The 24,669-nt window shown below is 37.1% G+C and overlaps 4 protein-coding genes across 7 annotated transcripts in view; 2 read left to right on the top strand and 2 right to left on the bottom strand.

Moving 5' to 3' along the window:
* The window catches only part of LOC118280617 (filamin-A), a 111,804-nt gene that overhangs the window by 15,970 nt on the left and 71,165 nt on the right, over window positions 1-24,669 (top strand). The window lies entirely within an intron of this gene.
* On the top strand, window positions 11,769-14,702 carry LOC118280619 (uncharacterized). The gene is made up of 5 exons (XM_035600834.2): window positions 11,769-12,532; window positions 12,926-13,025; window positions 13,498-13,602; window positions 13,997-14,152; window positions 14,649-14,702. Exons 1-5 carry the CDS (start codon window positions 11,775-11,777, stop codon window positions 14,700-14,702), a joined length of 1,173 nt encoding a protein of 390 aa, XP_035456727.2. The 5' UTR covers window positions 11,769-11,774.
* On the bottom strand, window positions 15,538-18,382 carry LOC118280783 (uncharacterized). The gene is made up of 5 exons (XM_050699528.1): window positions 17,577-18,382; window positions 17,112-17,211; window positions 16,638-16,742; window positions 15,966-16,121; window positions 15,538-15,612 (listed from the first exon to the last, which is right to left on the bottom strand). The coding sequence occupies exons 1-5, from the start codon at window positions 18,329-18,331 to the stop codon at window positions 15,559-15,561; spliced, it is 1,170 nt and encodes a 389-aa protein (XP_050555485.1). The 5' UTR covers window positions 18,332-18,382; the 3' UTR covers window positions 15,538-15,558.
* On the bottom strand, window positions 20,605-24,495 carry LOC126911605 (uncharacterized). The gene is made up of 5 exons (XM_050699545.1): window positions 23,700-24,495; window positions 22,536-22,635; window positions 21,850-21,954; window positions 21,095-21,250; window positions 20,605-20,733 (listed from the first exon to the last, which is right to left on the bottom strand). Exons 1-5 carry the CDS (start codon window positions 24,476-24,478, stop codon window positions 20,680-20,682), a joined length of 1,194 nt encoding a protein of 397 aa, XP_050555502.1. The 5' UTR covers window positions 24,479-24,495; the 3' UTR covers window positions 20,605-20,679.

The raw sequence follows: 24,669 nt of genomic DNA on the forward strand, positions 1-24,669 counted from the left end.
CAATTTTGCCGCCCCCTTATTTAGGTATTTTAATTTAATGTATACTATACATTCATCATCATCAGCCGAGAGACGTCCACTATTGAACAAAGGCCCTTAGTCCTCCACGTAGAACGACAAGCCGCCACCTGCATCCACTGGCTCCCCACCACTCTGACGATGTCGTCGGTCCACCTAGTGGGAGGTCTGCCCACGCTGCGTCTTTCGGTCCGCGGTCGCCACTCAGTCACTTTCCTGGCCCAGCGGCCATCAGTCCTCTGAACGACATGGCCTGCCCATTGCCACTTCAGCCTGCATATTTTGAGAGCTATGTCTGAAACTCTTGTTCTTTGGCGAATTTCCATATTTCGGATTTTGTCGCGCAAAGATACTCCGAGCATAGCTCTCTCCATCGCGCGCTGGGCGACTCTGAGCCTTTCTAAAAGGCCAGCAGTTAGGGACCATGTCTCGATACCGTACGTCATCACTGGCAACACACACTGGTTGTACATCCTGGTCTTCAGACACTGCGGGATTTTTGATGAGAAAATTTCATGTAACTTCCCAAACGCTGCCCATCCGAGTTGGATTCTTCGGGCGACCTCTTTCTCGAAGTTGGACCTACCTAGCTGGATGATCTGACCCAGGTATGTGTAGTGGTCTACAACTTCGAGTATATCGTTCCCAACGATAACCGGTATAGGTGCAACATGGACATTTGACATGATTTTTGTCTTGTCTATGTTCCTTTTAAGGCCCACCTGTTGGGAAACGGTATTGAGGTCGCTGAGCATGGTGTTCAGGTCTTCCAGCGACTCTGCCATTACGACTATCTCATCGGCGAAACGGAGATGAGTGATGTATTCGCCATTAATGTTGATGCCGCGTCCGCTCCAGTCCAAGAGCTTAAAAACGTCCTCCAGTGCGTTCGTGAACAGTTTCGGAGATATCACGTCTCCGTGTCTCACGCCCTTCCGCAACTGGATTGGCCCCGTAGTCTCTTCCTGGAGTCGGATACGGATTCATAATAGAGACCTTTTCGGCAAGAACAGTCATAAATCAGAGCACTCCCCGTGGTATAGGTGATAGAAAATGCACAACGAAGCTACATATCTACGCATTGCCAAAGTGTTAAGTCGGTTTTAAATTTCCTGACACTCAACAATCCGATTCGCACGCCGCTGAACGCGGTCCAGAGGATGAAGATGGCACTGGGGTGCCCCCGCCCACAGATGAGTAGTATTCCATATGGGGCCGAACCTGCGCCTTATATAGAAGCAGGCGATGGGCTGGAGTGAAATACTGCCTTGATCTATGAGCACACCAAGCTTTTTCGAGGCTAATTTAACCTTATCCGCTAGATGGCCACGGAACTGGACGTCGCTCTAAATGTTGATGCTAAGTATCCCAAATATCCAGCTCGAAAAGCAGGTGTAGAAACAGGGTGGTTTTTAGTCAGTAGGTAAGAGTCTGGCACTCCCTCTCGCCTCGCCAAAGGCGGGAAAAGTCATAGGACGATTTCCAATACCGGCTGAGGCAGTCAGGGGGGTACTTTGAAACTGACGTGAGACGACCAACGGCAGTTTAACGGCAGTCTTAACGGTAAACACGCAGACCTGTTTCTTAGTAGGGTTAAACTGGAACAAATTAAGTTCACCCCAATCTGAGATTCTCCGCAAAGAAGTCTCGATTTCAGACACAAGTCTGTTTCGGTTCTCGTTGACTTTTTCTCAAGAAATGTTAGCGCGGCCGGTATAATAGGCATCACCTGTACTGTCATCCGCATAACAATGAATGCCGCAAAATTGCAACATATCATTGATATGGATGAGGAACAGGGTAGGTAATAGCATGCAGCCTTGAGGGACACCTGCGTTTACAGACAGAGAGTCGGAGCAGTCCCCGTCGACAACGACCTAAATGCTTCTGTTTGCAAGGAAGCAGTAGACCCATTCGCACAATTTCTCGGTAAGCCCATAGGAAGAAAGCTTCGAAAGAAACGCTTTATGCCAAACCCGGGCGAAGGCTTTCGCCACGTCCAAGCTAACTACCAACGCTTCCCCCTTAGATTCGATCGCCTGTGCCCAACGGTGTGTCAGGTAAACCAGAAGATCCCCAGCCGACCGACCTTTACGAAAACCGTGTTGTTGGTCACTGAGTAGCTGGTGATCCTCTAGGTACCGCAAGAGCTGGCAGTTGATAATGAACTCAATTAATTATTTTCGAGAAGAGGGAAGTTATGGCTATCGGATTTGTTCAATCGCCTTTTTTAGGAACCAAGGCTCGATTCTGTCTAGAAGTTCTCGGGGCAGGACCACTCGTTTAAGGTTCCATCCCCACTATCACTACTTTCTCCGATCTCTAGTTGCGAAAAAAATATAAAATGGTTGAAATATTTAAAAAAATATATATATTTATTGTTTAATTTTGCCGCCCCCTAAAAAGTGCCGCCCGGGGCGGGCCGCCCCTGCCGCCCCCACTACGCTACGCCACTGCACTTCATGGCAAGCAGTCTACGCTGCCACAGGATACACGCAATACCAGAGGAGCTATACGCGTGTTCCCCGTGCTTATGGGGGATGGGGATTTGTGTATTGAAAACGGAAAGGGGGAAAAGATTGAGGATATTAAAAAAAAAATTCATCCAATTCGAACCAGCAGTTTTATAGATAAGCGCGTTCAAACAAACAAAGTCTTCAGCATTATATATTCGTAAAATAGATTTTTAAATAACCTCATTTACCTACTTGAAAATAATATTCACTATTGCAAATTACCGAATATCAATCAGTCTAGTTTGCAACATTCTACATATCATCACGCCGGTATAATATCTGTCACCTACGTTATAACTGACTTGTTACTGTCGCTGAAATCTGAATTACGTACAATATTCACTTGTCAAGATCTATTTGAGTTTTTTTTTTGAAGAAATTTTATTTTCTAGTGTTGATATTTGTCTCGTTAATTTGTTATTTTTGAAATATAAGTAATAGTAGCTTCTGCTAGCGGCTTTATAATATACTAGCTTTTGCCCGCGACTTCGTTCGCGTGGTTGTGTTAGTGGTTGGTGGTCAAAATTAAAACGCCTTCTACCCTTTTTATTTGCTATATAAAAAGTAGCCTATGTTCTTTCGTTCCCAATTAAGTGTCTAAATACAAAGTTTCGCTGTTACGTCTTTAAAACTGACGAATTTCCATATGACCATTCATCCCCTATTTTTACCCACTCTCCCCTTTGTTACAGCTTTAAAAATGACGAATTTCCATAAGACCATTCATCCCTTATTTTTACCCATTCTCCCCTATTTTTTTGCAATAAAAAGTAGTCTATGTTGTTCTTCAGGGTCTATTCTATCTCTGTACCAAATTTCATCAAAATGTTCGGTTTACTGGTTTAGGCGTAACGGCGTAAGCGTAACAGACAGACAGACAGAGTTACTTTCGCATTTATAAGCGAAATATGAGCGATATATTTCGAAATATGAGCCGCGCGGGTGCTATACTCATAGATCTAAACACCCCTCTCCCGCACGCGCACCCCTGGCCTTGGCGACCGCAACGGGCCGTGCAGCAGAAATCGTAATATTTTAATTTCACCACAACTTCAAAACCAAACGTCCAATTTTAATCATTCAAAGACCAAATATTATCAACATAAACTGTACTTATTGATGAAATAATTTATCTTGATAAGGATTAATAGCATGAGTAAAATAAACGCGTCCAAAAAAATCAAGATTTTTAAATAAAAATGTGGTTGTTGTGCCTCACTCGACATAGATAGGTATAGTGTGTCGCGGACTTTTTTGTAGATATTTATAATATCTACAATTAATTATAACATTTTATGGTTCTATCTTTTGTAGTTTAGGCAGCGTACGCAAAATAAGTAACTTCTTTGGTTGATTTTTTTCATTTTGTGTCCGAAAAATCAAAATATCTTACGGAACCCTATTTTTTTCCAAAATAAAATATAGCCTATGTTACTCGTGGATAATGTAGCTTTCGAATGGTGAAAGAATTTTTAAAATCGGTCCAGTAGTTTTTGAGCCTATTCATTACAACCAAACAAACAAACAAAGTTTTCCTCTTTATAATATTAGTGTAGATTTGCATCTCTGCAGATCTCTTTGGGTTTTAAAAGCCGTGTCTAGAATTCAATATTGAATACAGAAAAATATTTATTTACCTCTAAACGCTTTATTAAATCAACAAATTTAGTTATACCAAACTGTAAACCAACTACCCAATTGCTAGCACTGCACCAAATTATCAGCACTCTGAATAAATCGACCGATTCTAAGGTTTTCACTTACTAATTTGGGTTTCCACACTTATAAATAAATAAATGTATGTTTTTGGAATCCTGCTATTGGGAAAATCATACTTTGAGTCCTCAAATTGATGGAAATTATGTAAAGAAACATTTGTGTCTTGCAGTTTCTTCTGTTTTTGCCTGTTTCTTGTGATCGCCGTTAAGGTTACGTGTTTACATTTTATGATATATCGTATCTTTTACAAATTTAATATTGAAACTACTGATTTCTCTGATATTTGGGATAATATTTGATGATAATCTGAAGAATAGAATTTGAGGTTCTGGTGATTAATTGGTAAAATACGTAGTGCTGATATTTATCAGCACTACGTATTTTACGGATCGAATATTTTGTAAATTCTAAATTATCAGCACTGGTGATGATAAATGGAAAAAAGTACATAAATACTAATTTCATATTTTTAATGTAAATTATGTTTATTTTATGCAAAGAATTGATTTTGCTTTGTAAAAGTAGTTTATACCATCAAAATCCAAATGTTAGCATGGTGCTGATAATTGGATCAGAAGCATGCTGATAAATTGGTTTCCCTAGAATATCATCATCTCTTCTTATTTCTTTCTATTTATTTTTTCTCTTCTTATTTTTTGTTTTATTACCAGTGTTATTAGCAGAGATTTTGTAGATGGTATGCAAGCTACGACAACTTTAGAGATTATTTTAGTAGTGCGCAATTGGTATGTCTTGATAGTCAACAATATTTACTAACACCAGTCAGATTACAGGACATTTTGATTACTGAAAAAACATCTGAACGAAAAGGTGTTAAAAAAAGAGATTGACTTGGCCATCGTACGTAATCGTGCAATAGACCATCGTAATTCGTTGTCATGAAATAGATTAAAAATAAACAATTTAATACAAGAAATGTCAACAAAAGTACCTAAGTAAAGTATACTTGTGTTTTCATGCGATGGCTAAGTCAATCTATTTTATTTAAAACGTAAAATTAATGTAATATTGATATGATAACAATTTACATTATAACTTAAGACAGAAGGTCTCTTAAGTAGGGACTAAATAAAATAACCGACTTGGTATTACATGGATCTCATATTTTTTACGGTACATAAACTGATGAGGTGCGAGACTTGGATTTGTTTACAGAATGTTTTTGATGGTATCTCACTTCTTTTTGTAGATTCAATTATTCCATTAAACAATAAAAAGTAACTGCATCAATAACTTTGTAATCTCATACATTTATATGGGTTTACAAAGTTATTGATGTGATGAAATTGTAACTGTATCAATAACTTTCTAATCCCATACATTTAGGATTACAAAGTTATTGATGCAGTTGATTTATCTAAAAAACTGGACTGAATTTACAAAATATTTGATTTTTCCCTTGATGTAGGTACTAAATACTAATTTTATGCAAACATTTTAAGCTTCTATGTCTGTTAGAAGTGCCTTATACTTTTGATGATCTGTCAGTCAGTGACAAAATTTCGAAACTTTGACGTGTTATAATTCTTAAATTAATGGTTAAAATTTAATGAAAATTCAAATATACCATGTTTGTACAATGCCTGCTTAATATCTGAAAATTCAGGCTTCTTGTTTTATCCACAACGAAGTTATAGGCGGTCGAAATTGGCCTGAATGGTTTCGAGAAAAGGATGGTACGGCCGTGACGCTTTTTTTTTGCTCGACTTAAACAGATAAAAGTATTACTAGATTATAGGTAATTGTTTTGTTACCTACTTACTAACTGTATAAAAAATAATTAAAAACAGATTTTAATAATGTAACTACATATTTTTTATGAGTGCAATTCCTAACAGTGATAGTTAGGTGCTGATAATTGGGTTACTCTATGCTAGTAATTGGTGGCGATGGTGCCAGTAAATGGTGACAGACCCATTTTTTATTCTTACTTGTCTAAATAATCTTGGATAGAGGTCAATCATGTTTTTCTTTTATTATCTTCTTCCTTATTAATTAATAATACTATAAAATTTGCCTTAACAGACAAAAGCCTTTTTTTCACAATAATAAATTGGCTTAAATTAGGACTAACTCTTAAAGTGCTGATAATTGGGTAGTTTACCCTAATTATTTAAAAGTCAAAGTTAAAGCATTTCTTTCAATTAATCCTTAATTAGGCACTTTTGAACCGTCATATTGAATTGTCCGTCAGTCTGTGAAGTCGTTCTCTTGCAGTCTGTCTGTCAGTGAAACTAGGTAGCTTCTCGTTTCAAAGTGTAGCTTTGAATGGAAAAGAACGTGCAAGAAACTCCAAAGATACACAGTAGGTGCGAACTATATGTATATAAAATAACTGCTATGAGATTGTATGTATTTATATATCGACTAGGCAATACATTAGCCGATAAATATTTGTGTAACAGCTGTGAAAATGTGATTTCCAGTCCCCGTCAATCAGTACCCTTAGTACGAGTTAGCTTTACGTTGAACGAAAACGAAACGAGAGTACTTCGGCGCTCTTATTGGCCGACGCACATGAGCCAACCAATCAGAGCGCCGATGACGCTCCCGTTTCGATGTCGTTAAACGTAAAACAAACTCGTACTAAGGCCTCAGGTCACTCACTTCGCAAAGGAATGAATGATTTATAAACAAAATTGAGTCATCCAGTTTTTTTAGTCCAACGAAACTATCTAAATGAATCATTCGTATATAAAAACTTTGTATAAAGTTTGTAATATTATACATTATACGAGTTGGATTGCATGTCTGTTTGTATTCTTGTGCCATGCTTGTGGGAGAGCCATGCTTCGACACGAATGGGCCGGCTCGACCGGAGTGACACCACGGCCTCGCAGAAAACCGACGTGAAACAACGCTTGCGTTGTGTGAGTGAGGTTACCGGAGGCCCGATTACCGCCTTCCCAATCTTCCCAATCACCGATTCTCCAACAACCCTTCAATTCCTAACCCCCAAAAGGCCGGCAACATACTTTGTAATACATCTAGTGTTTCTAATGACCGTGTTACAGAATCACAATGCTAAACTGAGCATGAGTAACATTCTCAAATGTTTGTAACTCAACCAACCACCAACTAAAAAAAATGTGTTAAAAAAACTGAAATCGATATGAAATCTCATTAATTTGATCGGACAACACGATTTTGTCATCCGGTATGTGTTCGCATGTTTTTTCGCTGAATCACTGGAAAATAATAGACACGACACGCTGAGATTTGGGCGGGTGCCAATGATCGAAGATTTTGATGTTTTACTGACGGCTAGTGAATGAATTCATGGAAACTTGTAATGGATCGAGTTGAAATTTGATCGGTCGGTAAATAATATTAAGTGGTTCAGCTATAAAGCTTCTTTATGTAGTGCACATAGTGGCATATAATGCCACATATACAGGGTGTCCCTGAAGTCGACGTCCAACAGGCACCAGATGATCGGCAAGGTTCCAAATGTTATCAGAAAAATATAAAAAAAAATCTAAGTCCTACAGTTTTTAAATTACAGTGACTTATGTGTTATCCACGAAAAAGTACACCCTGTGCTAGTCTTTTGACTCTTGTTGCTACAAATTTTTATTTTTTCCTCTGCAGTCTTCCTTACATTATCCTGAATAGTGCTCCAGTAATATGGAATCATAAATTCTTAGCCAACTGCTTTAGATTGGAAAACATTGTTAGTTTTAGAGGAACCAAATACTCTGAATAAAATGTTCACCTTACTTTAAGTGACTGTACTGAATAAATTATGTATGGCGCTAGTAGTGGCAAATTTCACCAAAGTTGGCGCATTTAATAAGGATTATAAAATGGTATAGCACTTTGCAAATTATTTCTTAAATTCGACACAAAAAAAGATTTTTCAACGAAACTCCGTTTCGATGAATTTATTTCAACTTACTAAAAATTCTTCTAGTGTACTCAAATCATACGTTACAACTTCGTATGCACTAGACAACACTTTGCACGCGATTTGTTATCATCATGTTGAAAATCAGCGAGGATCTCTTGTCAAACAACATTGTCTGTCTACTCATGATTTCGCTTGCAGCTTTCGTCGGCAATATTATCGCTAGACGAACTGGTGTTGTGCATCTAGAGCCATCGTACCCGGGCTTCGGCATTTTAGCTGAGCACTGGCTTTTTTGCGCCGTGTTGATTATTTATTTTTTAAATTATTTTTTGCTTTACCTGCAATTCCTTGTAACGGTGCAAATAACTCTTTCTCGACAAACTAAAGAATATTTGATGCTTCATCCCGCATTTGATCACAAGGCATGAACACGTAACTTAATCGGAGGATTCACCCATTCCTTTTTTTTTTTTTTTTTTGATTGGGATATGACGAGTAATTGTGCGTAAGGGCTCAGGTACACCATACCACTACCGCGTCGATATGCTGTGTACATGAATCTGCCGCGTCCGTTCCTTTTGATTTTACTACACATTTGATAATGTGTAGTAAAATCAAAAGGTGCACTGTGAACATCATATTGCAATCATTCAATATTATTTAGTGAAACATGATAAACAACATCAGTTCCTCTAGTAAGTCTAGTAATATTGCCGACGAAAGCTGCAAGCGAAATCATGAGTAGACAGACAATGTTGTTTGACAAGAGATCCTCGCTGATTTTCAACATGATGATAACAAATCGCGTGCAAAGTGTTGTCTAGTGCATACGAAGTTGTAACGTATGATTTGAGTACACTAGAAGAATTTTTAGTAAGTTGAAATAAATTCATCGAAACGGAGTTTCGTTGAAAAATCTTTTTTTGTGTCGAATTTAAGAAATAATTTGCAAAGTGCTATACCATTTTATAATCCTTATTAAATGCGCCAACTTTGGTGAAATTTGCCACTACTAGCGCCATACATAATTTATTCAGTACAGTCACTTAAAGTAAGGTGAAAATTTTATTCAGAGTATTTGGTTCTTCTTAAACCAACAATGTTTTCCAATCTAAAGCAGTTGGCTAAGAATTTATGATTCCATATTATTGGAGCACTATTCAGGATAATGTAAGGAAGACTGCAGACGAAAAAATAAAGATTTGTAGCAACAAGAGTCAAAAGACTGGCACAGGGTGTACTTTTTCTTGGATAACACATAAGTCACTGTAATTTAAAAACTGTAGGACTTAGAATTTTTTTATATTTTTCTGATAACAGATAGAACCTTGCTGATCATCTAGTGCCCGTTGGACGTCGATTTCAGGGACACCCTGTATAATGTACACACCCACTTTTCACCAGTAACAGAAGGCAAGCTCGTAAGACTATTGCCTATTGCCATTGAGTATCAATGTTAGTACTACGTAGTACATTATAACTCAATGGAGCTATGTAGGTTGTATAGCTCCGTCTCTCTTGCACTGCTCAGTGATCGACCATTCTGACACAATTGTAATAGCAGACTAAGGCCCCTGATGGTAAGCAATTGCCGCCGCACATGGGTGAACGTCCAAAACTCGAGAGGCGTTACAAGTGCGTTGTCGGCGTTTTGGAGGGTAGGAATTTAAGGGTTGTTGGGAAATCGGGGATTGGGAAGGGAATTGGGCCTCCGGTAACCTCACTCACACAACGTAAGCGTTGTTTCACGTCGGTTTTCTGTGAGGCCGTGGTATTCACTCCGGTCGAGCCGAAGCATGGCTCTCCCACACTTGAAATTAAAATATTAGTATAGGCAATGAGTTATAAATCACATAATGATAATAAATGACATGTAATATTTACTAGTTACAACATCATTACATTTTATTATTTCCTCTTATATAATTGCATTCAGGCATTTCTTGCAATATTTTTGATGGTTTAACTACATCATCGTTGAAAATTAGGTATGTAAGTGTAAATAAAATAAATTTAATTCAAAGTCACAATTTAAATGATTTACGATACGTTTATGTATCATTTAGTATTAATGTAATGGCTTAATTTGTTTTATGAAGTGTATGTACATTATGTACCTACTTATATACATTATGAATACTATCGCATGTGGTTTATCCATCTCGTCGTGCAATTTCTACTTGGACTCTCTCTGGCTATCCTGCAACTATGAATTCGACCGCGGTCGAGTTCTCGCTCGTCATCGATTGAATTCACTTCGATCTTTCAAATTTACAGAATATCTAGCTACCGGGACTTCAGACCAACGGAATGGTTTTTGGACAGTAAGAGTCTGATACCCCGTCTCGCCTCACCCAAGGCGGGAACAGTTGCTGGATGATTTTCTCCCCTAAAAAAAGGGGTGCCTTTTGAATGCTGGTCGTTCGCTTCCGATTCGTCAATAGTGGACGTCTTGTTTCTGTTATGATGATGATGATGATCAATAGAAGTAACAAATGATTACTATGAAGTTTCACAATACATGTTACGGTTTGTCTCTCAATTGTTTAACCCTAAAATTAAAAAGGAAATAAACTTAATCCATCCATAGTTAGTCCTCACAAAACCAACGAGGTAGTCAATTATTTTAATAACTTAAACGTTCGGTTAATTATTGGTAGTCCAATTAAAAATACTACTTTAAACATTTCTTGGTAACATACTTGTTAATAATTCAGTTTGATTATTCAATTTAAAAAGAAATAAGTACTTATTTAAACTAGACTTGTCTTTTGACATTGCCTCATAATTCGACTGTGTCCTTTACCTGTTCGCGTTCGGCGCTTTAATTGGTTGGTTTATTAGAGCCGGCCAATCAGAGCGCCGAACGCGCTCTTGTTTCGTTTACTTTAAACGAAAAGCAAACTCGTACTAAGGGTACTTACTGATTGGTTGGTTTATTCGAACTGGCCAATCAGAGTACCGAACATGCGTTTGTAGAAATACGTGTTCATTATTGCGCTTGATATGTGGGTATCTCAGATTTTACAATGTCAATGTCAGTTACATCGGATACATGTTTTGTTCCATACAAACGTCATGAAATATTTTTTATTATACATTTTTATGAAAACATTATCATTTACTTTTTCCTTCGAATAAATTAGGAATTAATAAAAAAAAAGTCGTTATTATAGTCTTTTGTCGTCTTTCAGCGAACTCTTAAGGTTAAGTTTTTATAACATTACACAGCCTCACAGGAAACCGACGTGAAACAACGCTTGCGTAGTGTTCCGTTGTGTGAGTGACGTTCCAGAGGCCCAATTACTCCCCTTACCAATCTTCCCAATTCCCGATTCCTCAACAACCTTTAAATTCTTAACCCGGCCGGTAAAGAACTTGTCACGCCTAAGGTGTTTCGGTTGTCCATGGTCGGCGGCGATTGCTTGCCATGCGAACAGACGGATCACGGATCACCTGATCTGTCTGCTCGCTATTTATACCATAAAAAATAAAAATATGTTAGCTTTAGACTGAGTTTAAAATAAATGACCAACCCCTTAACACAAACTGAAAATTACCCTTTAACCTAATAATTAACGATAAAATTTCACAATAAATAACCCGTTGCCATCAGAATTTGCACATTTCACACAAACTCAAAGTCCAAAATGGAATTCAATTTCGAAAAATCGTTTCAAATATTTCTAACGCCCATGAAACTAATGCGCACCCACCCAAAAATTGACAAGAACTTCAAATGGTTCATTCAATACTGTTTCTTTCATTTACCGTTCACTATTCATTACATAATTATAACTTACAACTCCTATTTGAACGCAAAGAACAACAATTTTTCTGCAGCCTGCAAAAATGGCATCATCAGCCTAACTTTCCTCGGAATCTGGTTAAACAACATGATCATGCTTTGGCATAAGGATGCGATGAACAGACTCTTGGACTTGATGGCAGAAGACTACAAAATGGCCGCTAAATTGTCTAAAGAAGAACAGGAGATCTTCAAAAGATATGACTTAAAGAAGACTCTCGTTTGCAAAGTCTGGTTGGTCGTATACATTATATCGTTTCTTCTCTTCTGTGTCAAGGCTATTGTGATGATGGTCTATTATCTTCTTATTGGAGAGCCTAGACTAGTGCATTTATATGACCTGGTCTACCCAGATGTAATCGAGAGAAGGAAGGGAGAGTTCTTCATGTTCATACTTATAACAGTCTTCATATTCTCTTACGGTCTTTATGCTGGGTTGGTATACATGAGTTTTCTTCCTTGTGGGCCTGTGTTCATGCTGCACGCGTGCGGTCACTTGGAGATGGTCAAAAGACGCACGGAAATTCTTTTTGATGGAGACGAAGAAGACATAAATGAAAGGTTGAGAGAAATTGTGCTAATTCTTCAGTATACATACAAGTTAGTATTTTTCTATTCTTATTTGAAATGGTGATAGAATTTTTAACACAAATATCAATCACTCTATTTTCTAAGATTTTTTTGATATACACAAATTCATATTCGAACCAGTATTTCTGGAGATATCCCAAAAGGCCGACAACGCACCGGTAACGCCTCTGGTGTTTCGGGTGTCCAAAGACGGCGCCGATTGCTCACCATCAGGTGATCCATACGCTCGTATACCGGCTTATACCATTAAAAAATGGAAAGACTCTAAGACAGAGATATAATCATATTCTAACCTTCAGGCATTAAATCGACTTCTAGACCGTTTGAAGTGAGGATAGTCAAAAAGTCATATTGTTGGTTTATCTTGACATGTCTTTGATAAACCTTGCCCAAAACTTACAGATTCGTTGGCATAGTGAACGATTGTTTCAAAGTATTTTACGAAGCCACATTAAAACTATCCGCCGTATCCCTTCCAGTCACCTTCTACTCATTGCTTGAGGTAAGTGTCAAGAAATTAAATACATAAAATACATAATAACTAAGTAATTGTATTTTAAACTAAACTTAATAGTTGTAAATGGTGTCCAAGATCGTCTGCTCTTTTTCCCCGCTATCTTCTATACTGATGATAAATCTGTAGAGAGTTCAATTATGTACATGATGTGGTTAGTGATGACTGATACCAAAAATGCAATCAGTAAATTTTTTGTCTGTCTGTGTGTATGTTCTCTATAGAAGCAAAAACCACTCGACGGATTTTAACGAAACTTAATACAATTTATTATTCTTCATACTTCTGGCCAGGCTATAGTATCGCAGCGTGATGTTTTATAGCCTGCCTAAAATATTCTATTCGAACCAGTAGTTCCGTAGATTAGTGCATTCAAACAATCAAATCAACAAAACTGAAGGGTATCTGTATAATATAGGCAGAATCACCAACTTCTTTGAAATGTATTATACTCTTTTAGGGTCTCCAACGTGGATTATTAAGTTTGGAATTTGCATCATTTATCCTGAGTGGTATGGCGCTCAGCAGTGCCCCATGTTACTTCAGCGATATGTTGATGGCTAAGGTAATTGTGATAGTTATTATTACCATCATCTTGTATACCATCGTGTATCAGTATCCTTAGTATGACTTTGATTTACGTTTAAAGTAATCGAAATGGGAGCGCGTTTGGCACTCTGATTGGCCTGGTCGAATAAACCAACCAATCATCGATCATCATCCTCTCGATGAAGTGTAATCATTATTTTAAATTTTCATCTAGATATACTTGTCAGGATTTGGGATTAATGATCTATAGAAACTAAAAAATAAACAATAAGAATTATTCGTCATTAAAAAAGATAGGTAAGTAGTATGTTGTCGATATTTTGAGAAATATCAGCAGTAGACTTGTATTTTTACATATTTTTTACGTTTAGAATACTTGATGTCTTCTGGCATAACAAATTAATCCTCAGGGAGAAGAAGTGCGACTAGCGCTGTACTCGTGCGGCTGGGAGTGTGAGTACAACCGGCGCGTGCGCATCACTATACTGCTGCTACTCACGCGCTGCTCCCGGCCTATAGCCGTGCAGACTATGTTCACTACTCTCTGTCTTGATAGGCTGACAGATGTAAGTGTGTCTTTTTTTCTCTGTTAGGGTAGGCAGAGGTCTATAACTGTACGATATGCAGTTTATATAGAAGCTTTTTATCAGTCGGTGGCTTGAGTTTTGAATTCGATTATAAGTGTCGTGTCTTTTGCAATAAATCGAGAATGGTTCAAAGATTTGGTATAATGGGAAAAGCATTTTTCGGAACACATAACAGTCCCTTGCTTTTAACCGGTTTTCGGTATTTTTCACGTGGGAGAACCATATATCTCGGCGCATATGGGCTGGCAGTCCAGCTTCAGAGTTATACCACGGCGTCACAGAAAACTACCGTGAAATAGCGCTTGAGTTGTGTCTCGTCGTGTGTGTTTACTGGACGCCCAATTCTCCCAATCGTCAATCCCTTAAAGGCCAGTAATGTGCTTGTACCTCCTTTTTTGTTCCGAGTAAATACAAATATAATCCGGTAGTACTTAATAATAAAAATATGACTGCAGATTTAAATTCCTGTTTTCAGATGTTTCAACAAGCTTACACAATATTCAATCTCATGAACGCAGTGTGGAGCTAAATGGACTTATGATAACATGACGATGCTCTTAAATACATGCAGAAGAATATTTAAAGAGTATTTATGCAGCTGCTTTACCATCCAAACTTTCAAATTAGGAATCACGGAAACTACTGAACCGATTATAATGAAACTTTATAGTCTTGAATCCAGAAACTTTTATTGTTTTAACGGAATGACTTTATACTTTTTATCTTTAACTTTGCTGCACTAATCTTCTTGGGACAATGCCAAGAAGAATAAAGAGATAGCTTCACTGCCGTTTGTTTGAATAAATTCGTGTGACATTTATACTGTTTTATTTTACCTTTCATAAGTTTTAGAAGTAAGACTTGCAAGCTGATGGATGGATCCTGATCCAATCTAGTGAATTTTCCAACTCTAGTTTCCTAAAAGCCTGAGAAATACTATCAGGGATGCTATTCTGTAAGAACATTCAAACAGCTTTCAAATTCTTTATGGGATTGAATGTACAGGAGTAGACTATGAAGCAAGTATAAAGACGATATGCCATAATGCGATTGTGCAATTGGCGACGTGTCTATAGTATGGGATTGCATGTTGGAAAATAGAGTCACTCGCTCCCGGTAAAGTGTCACGCATTGTGTTAAAGGAAAATCCAGTTATGACGTCTTCATCTTTTTTATTTGCTTTATGGAGTAGACGAGTCACCTGATCGGTAATCCGCAACTCTTTCTTCTTGAAGGTTTAAATAAAAGTACAGTTTTTAGTAGTGCAAGTTTATATTTCGTACAATTACAAAATTCTAATCAGAATTAAGTTCTAATTGATTAGTGACAGTATGTAATAGTATATTAATCATTTTAAAATTAGTGAAGTCCCCTTTACGTTGTGTTTAGTTCCAAACAGCATTCATTAGGTTTAAAATAGTGTAGGCCTGCTGAAACATCTGAAACATAAAAGAAAAACCGTATTTGAAATAGAATTATGAATGCTTTATTAATTTAATAAGCCTCAATTATGTAATTTAATAAATTTAAAAAAGTTGAGGCTTTTATGCGGTTGGCTGAGCGACGTACGCGCGTTTTGCTCAACGCTACTTAAGATTAGTCGAGTTACCCCCAACAGTTATTTATCATTTGTAGTTTTTTTTTAATTTTTCAATGTTTTTATATTTTCTACTAGACCAATTTTATTTAATTACTAGTAGCATGAAAGAAATCTAATACAAAATTACAATTTTAATCATCAGAAAGATGGCCCTTCTGTCTACCCTCACGTAGAACAAAAAGACACACTTACATCAGTAACAGCGTATAGACAGAGAGTAGTGAACATAGTCTGCACGGCTATAGGCCGGGAGCAGCGCGTGAGTAGCAGCAGTATAGTGATGCGCACGCGCCGGTTGTACTCACACTCCCACCCGCACGAGTACAGCGCTAGTCGCACTTCTTCTCCCTAGGAGACAGACTGTGTTTATTATGCAGTAAATGTATATTCAATCCTGAGAATGAATGTCTTTATCATCGTTATTAAACGGTTTTAATTTCATAACACACTTAACAAGCACAGCTCCGGCACGGCGCTTTTTGTTTTGGAAAAAAGGTGGTAAGCGCGCTGCCAGCGTGCTTGCTGACGCGTGTCGCATGGTTCTTGATTTTATAAATCATACAAACGTGTCACAACACTACAGGGGTAACTCGCTAATTACGAAACATTTCTTCTGTAAATCTGATCGCCTAGTACCTATCTACCTAATTTTAATTCGCATGAAAAATAAAAATAAAAAATATTGGAAAAATTCATAACTTCGTTCCAAGAAAACATGAGTTTCAAAAACCCTTCCCGTATCGTTTGTTATGTTATCTAGAAACCGTGCACTTGATATCTATATCCCCTTTTTGTTACACTGTGTATAAGAAATAAATATAAATAAATAAAGTCGTAATACCATAATCACATCAAATAACCTACCTTTTCTAATAGTTTATCACTTAGGTAACAAGGTATACTGGTCAGAACGATAGCATTCAGTACAAACGTCGTGAACTCCAAACTAAACTCTCCATGTTTAAGGCCCTGAAATATTTAAAAAAAAACAGTTTTAGAGAAACTGAATGAAGTATATATTAACAATTTTGAAAACCTTTACTAAGGACTGGTTTATGTAGCTCTATGGAAGTCTCGAGTTCGATTCCCGGGTCAAGCAAAGGATTACTACCCATTTTTTTCGGTTTTTCGACAATTTCTTAGTAGTACCTAGTAGCAAGGAGTCTGTAATTTTGCCCAGTATATTGCAATAGACTCACCACCTATTACATTGGACTTATAAGACAAATGGTGAAAAGTGGGTGTACATTGTACAGTGGCATTACTTGTCGTAATGTGCACCTCTGCATACCCCTTCGGGGATAAAAGGCGTTGCATTGCATAATTGTCCATACTTACCTCCAATAAAGCGTAAAAAGTAACGGGTATAGCTATGGCAGACAGTTTGAGTGTGGCGTCGTAAAATAGTCGGAAACATCCATTCGTGTTCTCCATGAAACTGTAATCAATTATGTGAGTTTAAGTTATCTTTGAGGACAATTATTAAAGCTAGAAATAATATAAATAAATACATATTATAGTTAGTTACTAACAAAATACAAACGATAAGTACCTATTTGTGTCAATTTTACAAACTTCATACTTTTTCATCTTACTTCTTATTATCAAAAAAATTGCTGATCCGCCAAATTTCATGTTTCAAACATGTTTTCTCACAAATAATTCATAACCAAAATTTGCAGAATCGGTCGAGCCGTTCTCGAGTTTTATCGAGACTAACGAACAGCAATTGATTTTTATATACCTAATAGAGATTGAAACTATCGCATTTTACAATAGATGTACGTTTAAAGGTATACTAACTTGTACGTGTACTGCAGTAACTGCGCAATATTCTTCAATTTATCATTCACATATCTCGGATCACCGGTGAACAACGCATCGATTCTCTTCCTAGCTATTTCCAGATGTCCACACGCGTGAAGCATGCACGTCGTCCCATAAGGCACAAAACTTACAAAGCCAAGACCAGATATAACACCATAAAGAAAAACACAAAAAAATATGATCAAATATATGACCAATTCTCCTTTTCTCTTCTCTATATAATCTGGGTACGTCAGTTCATACAAATGCACCAATCTAAACTCCCCAATGAAATAGTAATAAAACATCAAAGTGAGAGCTTTGAAAACGAATAGAAACAAAGAAAGAGTGAAAAGATGAAACCATATCTTGCACATCAAATTCTTTTTGCGATCATAATCTTCGAAGATCAGCTGTTCTTCCGGAGGCAACTGATCGGCCATTTTATAATCATTCCTAATGGTCTCCAGGAGTGTTTTCAACGACCGTCTATGCCAGAACGAGAGCATGCTATTCAAACAGCAACCGAAATACGTAAGACTTAAAGTCATATTTCGGCAAGCTTCGAAAAAGACACGGTTTTTCACACTTATGTATGTGTTGTAGATCATAACAATTGCTAGAAGGGTGAATATGATGAAGCCTGATATGTATCGAATGAACCATTTAAAGGTTATTGGAGCTTCGGGACTTGACAGCAGTCTCATAGGGATAAGGAACAATTTTAAGGTTTTTTCGAATTTGTCTGCCATATTGCCTAGTGTCTTGATGTAAGTAGGATCGACGTCTGGTTCTTAACTAAAAATTATTTATCATTTTTATAGAGCTGGGTAATTATCGATGACGTTTTCGTTAAGTGGAATACTGTCTTCATGGTTTAATCCTATTAGTAATAATTTACATGAGATTTTACTCTGTTAGTACCCGGGTGCATTTCCACCAGAGATGTGCTATGCTACGTTACTGTAGATGCGTTTGGCTTCCACCAATTATATTCATTGGTACACATAGCTTTTGCACTGGTGGAAACGGACTCAATTAAGATATATTTTTATATGGAAAGATGCGCGGCGAGTGGCGTAACTATATGCAGAGTACATACAGCAGCTACTTTGTAACGTTGCATCATCATACCACATTTTACTCGCACAGTTGCATAGCTTAGTATCAGTGGAAACGGTCACATAGTTTCACAGCTTAGCTATTACATTCTCGCAGCCATGCTACATAGCACATCTCTGTTGGAAAAGCATCCTTCATCTGTATCTGACTTACAGCCGCCGGATTAGAATCCAACATCACTGGATTGATCTCAGCTTTTGACAGACAATTATTTTTTTTACTGAAACTCATAGAAATAGAAAAACATGGTAAACGTCCCGTTTCGGGTTCTAAAACCAGACAACAAATGTCAAAAATCTAACTTAATCCACAGATTATGTTTGAGACCAATAGATAAACAATCGCATGTAAACATACACCAGCTGATCCCTACGAGGAAAATTAGTCATGATGTTATGTTATGTTATGTCTATATTCAAAGCGAAATTAGTTTCATTGCGTAATTCTGTTCTGCAACTATTTTTGAGTGCGTCGTAATAATTTTAAGAATGTAGCGGCTTGTTCCGTTGGTATAGCATTCCTAACATTCCGATAGGATTTACTGAATGTTTGTTTTCCCACTTTGTGTTACGAAACTGACTGAGATAAACTGTTAATCGTGAAAAAGTGCCGTTGGATACATTTGTAAACATTTCCTAGAAGTATTGACCTAATGGTTTTATTTTTAAATCGGATTGTTGGTATGTAATGTAAAGATGTAGTACCTTGTTGTTTGTGATGTTGAGAGTATGACTTTCTAGTAATGACGTGTAAAAGTGTTATTTTATAATCTATTTGCAGAAATAAATATCATTTATCATTTATTATTTATGATGATTCGGCTATGATTCATTTTATTCTATTGCACACATTTGGTGAAGTTTCGTTATATTTTCGATTATCAACATTCTTCATTCTTAGAGACTTAAAATAATATTATTATTGGTTACGAGTGAGCAGGCGGATCATCTGAGGGCTTTGTACGAGTTTCCTTTATGTTAAACGAGAACTTGTTCGGCGTTCTGACTCGTGTTCTGACTGGTTGGTTCATTCACGCCGGCCAATCAGTGCGCCGAACGCGCTTTAGTTTCGTTTTCGTTTAACATAAAGTAATCTCTTACTAAGGGTACTGACGTGATGGTAAGCAATCATGGATACCACCAAAGGAGACAAGTGGGTTGCTGAGGCTTATTGGGGTAAGGGATTTGGGGCGATGGGGATGGGGGTTTAAAAAAGGTATCATAATTGCCTTTTAGCTTCACCTTATATCTTTACTTAACAATTTATTATCATGTGCAAGTAATTGCTACCTCAGTACTCTAACTGTTTAATTGCTAGCCACGGTAATTGATAGAATGAATTGCAATAAAATAAATTGCATTTTTTTATTCTCAAGTTATTTATTATAAGCGGTTATTATTAAATGAAGCGAAAGAAGTCTGTAAGAATCGTAGCAATTGGCGTTCCATTGTCTCTGTCTACCCCCAATGGGAGACAGGCGTGAGGTTATACATATATGTAAACTAGCGAAGAACTCCGTTTCGTCACCAATGATTTAACCTGTTTTCATGCCTTTCTCTTAAATTTTTCCTAAATTTTCTTTTTTGCTATAAAATTCACGGAGACCTTTCCAATGAATGCAAAACCGTGGAAATCGGTTCGTGCGTTCTGGAGTTACAGCGTCAGGAAGGAAAACCCGACTTATTTTTATTTTATACTAGCTACTTTCGCGCGGTTTCACCCGCTCTGCTCGGCTCCTATTGGTCATAGCGTGATGTTTTATAGCCTAAACTGCCTAAAGCCTTCCTCGATAAATGGTCTAGTCAACACAAAAATAACTTTTCAAATCGAACCAGTAGTAGATTAGCGCGTACAAACAAACAAACAAACAAACAAACTCTTCAGCTTTATAATATTATAAGTATAGATGTAAATAAAAGCTTGTATTTAGAAGCGATGGTTTCTTGTGATCATGTATAGGTAAGCTGCAGAATCCATTTTAATTCCACGTGGCATTCATCAGGTTGAAAATTGCATATGACTGTTGATACAACTGAAACAAAACTGAATGTTGGTAGAGTATTTGAATATGGTACTTATTTTTTTTTACCTATTATAAAAGGCGTGAGCTTTTATCTCCTAAGGGGTAGGCAGAGGTGCACAAATAATGCCTTATATAAAAATGTACATTTACTTTTCATTAGTTACTTTATTAAATAAAACCGTTTTTAAAAAGGGAACTGCCTTCAAAAGTTAAAGTGCGAACCTCCATTTTTTAAGTCTGATAATATACCTAAAACCTTTTCCTAAGTCTGAAAAATACTATGCTGAAAACCGCATTAAAATCGGTTCAGCCAAACGCGAGATAATCGCGCACAAACGTACATACATACGCAATCATAAAATATACTTACATCAGTTAAGGCATCCAAGCATAAAGTTCTGAATATAGTTTGTATAGCAATGGGTCTGAGTGCATGTTGCAGCATTAGCTGCAGCGTGGTGCGCGTGCGCCGATCGTAGTGCTGCTCCCACCCACACGTATACAGGGACATGCGTAAAGCTTCACCCTGTATAATTGCATATACAGATAAATTATGTTGACACCATTGACATATATGGGGAAGGAAAACATAGTGTGAGAACATGGACTTGTAATTTCTAATTATTTTAAACCTTCCCTAGACTTCTATAAATAATTCAAAACCAAAATTAGCCAAATGATGAACAATGAAGAGAAATCAATTGTTTGAAAGATAGACGTTTCCAAAGTGGAAAAATGAGTATACCCCTCCCAATCTAACTTTATAAATAACAGTGAGAAAACTAAAAAAATATATGCTGTAGATTTCAAAGGAAACTTTCAACGAAAATTGGTTTGAATGAGATATCATTAAAAACGCAAATATAACTTTGTCGTTCATACAAACACTATGAAAACCAAATTATTTTACAACTTTTATATTATTTCATCTACTTCCTGCTACATGGACGAGTCCGACTCGGACTTGGCCGGTTTTACATATAAGAGATACTTAATATAAAATGACTTATCCCTGTCTAATAACTATAACCGGCCAATAAGCGATGGGCAGTCGCAGATTTTTATTTGTTTCTATGAAAAGTTTCATATTTATTGTTGAAGTTATATTAAATTGCATTTGTTTACCTTTTCCATTAATAGGTCGCTGTAGTAGCATGGAGCCCCACTTATCATTATCCCTCCTACTATAAAACTTATGAATTCCAAGCTAATTTCTCCGTTTTTGGCAGTCTGAAAATAATAACTATCGTGAGACATACTAAGTTAAAAAAAAAACACTGGAAAAAAGCTCTACTAGTTTCGAGTCAGGGACATGAGCAGCAGTGTACGCAGAGGCGGAGACGTAAAGATTATTTTGTTGGGTTCCCCGCATGGAACAACTTTTTGTCTAAGTGTATGTGATGTTGTATGTTTGTAAAGGCACACACAACATAGGAGAAAATATTAGGATACAAAACCCGCCCGCGTTCCTAGGATAAAAAGCCTTTTTGTTATTCCAGACTACAATTTTTATTCAGAATCGTTTTGAAGTCTATCGTGAAAGGGTAGGTAAAGGGCCATCCAATAATCACGTGAGGTTTTATATCTTGTTTTTTCCCTCTCTCCCTCTTTGTGACACGTGTATTTTTTTAAAGACACAAAATATATATAGGTTAAAATTTTTAGGTAGTAAAATTAATAGAAATCTTGTGTTTGACGAAAAAATAAAAACACGTGATCTTTCCCCCTTTGGTTTTCGTTATTTTTCGTTATTTTTCTCAACCCCTCCCCCTCCAATCTTCTAACATACATACACCAATTAAATCATTTACCTCAAGCACCGCATAAAAGGTGATAGGCAGTATTACAGCTGTACCCTTCAGAGTTATTTCATAGCCAAACTTGAATACTTTCTTCATGTCATCGACGGCGCTGAAAATAAATTGAACCTTACAAATATACTCGTACATATTGTAGTGGTTTCTGAAATTATTGCTTGACAAGATTTTTATTTGTAACCTGCAAATGACTATAATTGCGTGTACCTAGCTCGTCGCTTACCGCGCGCGCCTCAAAGTGCCATGAGACAACAACAGATGGGCCCAATAGGGCTGATGCCGACCCGGTGCTGCGGACTGTCTAGCGGGTTACCGAGGCTCCGGCTCGAAAAGCAGGAGTAGGGACGGGGTGGTTTTTAGTCAGTAAAAGTCTGACACTCCCTCTCGCCTCGCCCAAGGCAGGAGAAGTAATTGGATGATTTCACCCCTTAAAAAAACTATGGCATAATCCCTCTTAAAAGGACTATCTTTGTTCACCAGTAGATGTATTCTGGCTAACGATTACTCGTATGATGATGATGATGTTATTTTACTATATGTATCTAACATTTTTTGAAGATATAAATCCAACAAACCACTCATAATATATTTTTAACACGACATTTACGACCTTTTTATATTCACGTGGTTAAAGTTTTATGAATACTTTGGAATATCTATTAATAATTATATTATCAATGTCGAAACCGAGAGATTATTATGTTATAAATAAAATGAAGTAGCAAACAAACGAATGTCCGATGAATAAAGAAAAAAGTTGAGAAAAGTCCTTGGAGCCATTTGTAGTATTAGCCATTTTTCGGTCTGGGTGGCATGTGTATGTGAACTTGTATAGACTTCGGCACGTAGCAAGGCAATTTTTTTTTAATAATAAGAAAGTTCTGCCTATCGCAAAGGGATTGATCCTCACAAGCATCGTGCGCAGACGCGGCGACGTTGCGCTGACTATTGAACGTCCGCGTCCGCGTGTTTTTAGTTAATAAAGTAATTTTCTTGAAATAAATGGTAACAAAGTCTTGCCAAGTTTATGTTTGTAAACGCATCCACGACGCAGGAGAAATGGCTAGTGTGGGGTAAACGAAAGAAAAAACCAGATATAACTAAATAAGTAGGTAAGTTGGCCATTACAATCAAAAAACAAATTACAAAAATGAGTACCTATAAATATACTGCAGCTTCATAATGATACCCTTCAGTTTCACCCGAATCGCTTCAGCATCACACTCCAGAAACAGATCCTCAATCCGATTCCTCACCAGCTCAAGTTGTCCACTCGCATGCAGCATGAATATTGGACCAAGAGGCACATACGAGGTGTAATTCAAACTCGAGTAACATGCAAAGGACAACAGTAGTAAATAAGTGCCAATAAATACAAAGAGATTATCATTCTTCCTATCTTCTATGAGCGCTGGATACTTTATGTCATACAAGGGTACGTATTGGAAATCATTGATCAAATGGTAATACAACATCAGACCGATACTCTTCACAATGAAGATCATACAACCAGCGAACGTCAGGATGAACCATTGCCTGCAAACCTTAATACCTTGGTCCACATACTTGTACATCAACCTCTTTTCCTTCTCCGATAAATTCTGCAACTCCTCATAGTCCGCGTTTACGTTTTTTATCAATTCCACCAGATTCTTCTGGTGAATCACCAAGACGAAGTATTGGAATGATATCACACAGAAAACGACAAACATCACGCCATTTTTGCATATTTGGATGAAGTTTTTTTCTTTTAAATCGTGATTGATGATACTGTATATGACTATAGAGAATGTAAAAGTGAATATTCCGTGGAGGATTATAAATTTTAGGACCCATTTTAAGTCCTTGGGTACGCCGGGATGAGCCCCACTGATGTGCAAAGCCATCGTTGTGATTTTGAATGTACTTTCAAAGTTCAATTCCTTATGGTTCGTCATTGTTAAATTTGTGAACTGTTTTCTTTGAGAATTGATTTAGAAATGAGTTTAGAGCTTTGTGAAATAATGAGAAGCGTTATTTAAGCTGCAGACTATTTCTTTTATAATCATTGCTCCACACTAAGATTTTCTCCTGTGTCGTGGGTGCGTTTACAAACATACAATTTCACATGCAAAAATTATACCCAGAC

Source organism: Spodoptera frugiperda, chromosome 16, assembly GCF_023101765.2.
Source record: "Spodoptera frugiperda isolate SF20-4 chromosome 16, AGI-APGP_CSIRO_Sfru_2.0, whole genome shotgun sequence".
NCBI classification, from domain to species: domain Eukaryota; kingdom Metazoa; phylum Arthropoda; class Insecta; order Lepidoptera; family Noctuidae; genus Spodoptera; species Spodoptera frugiperda.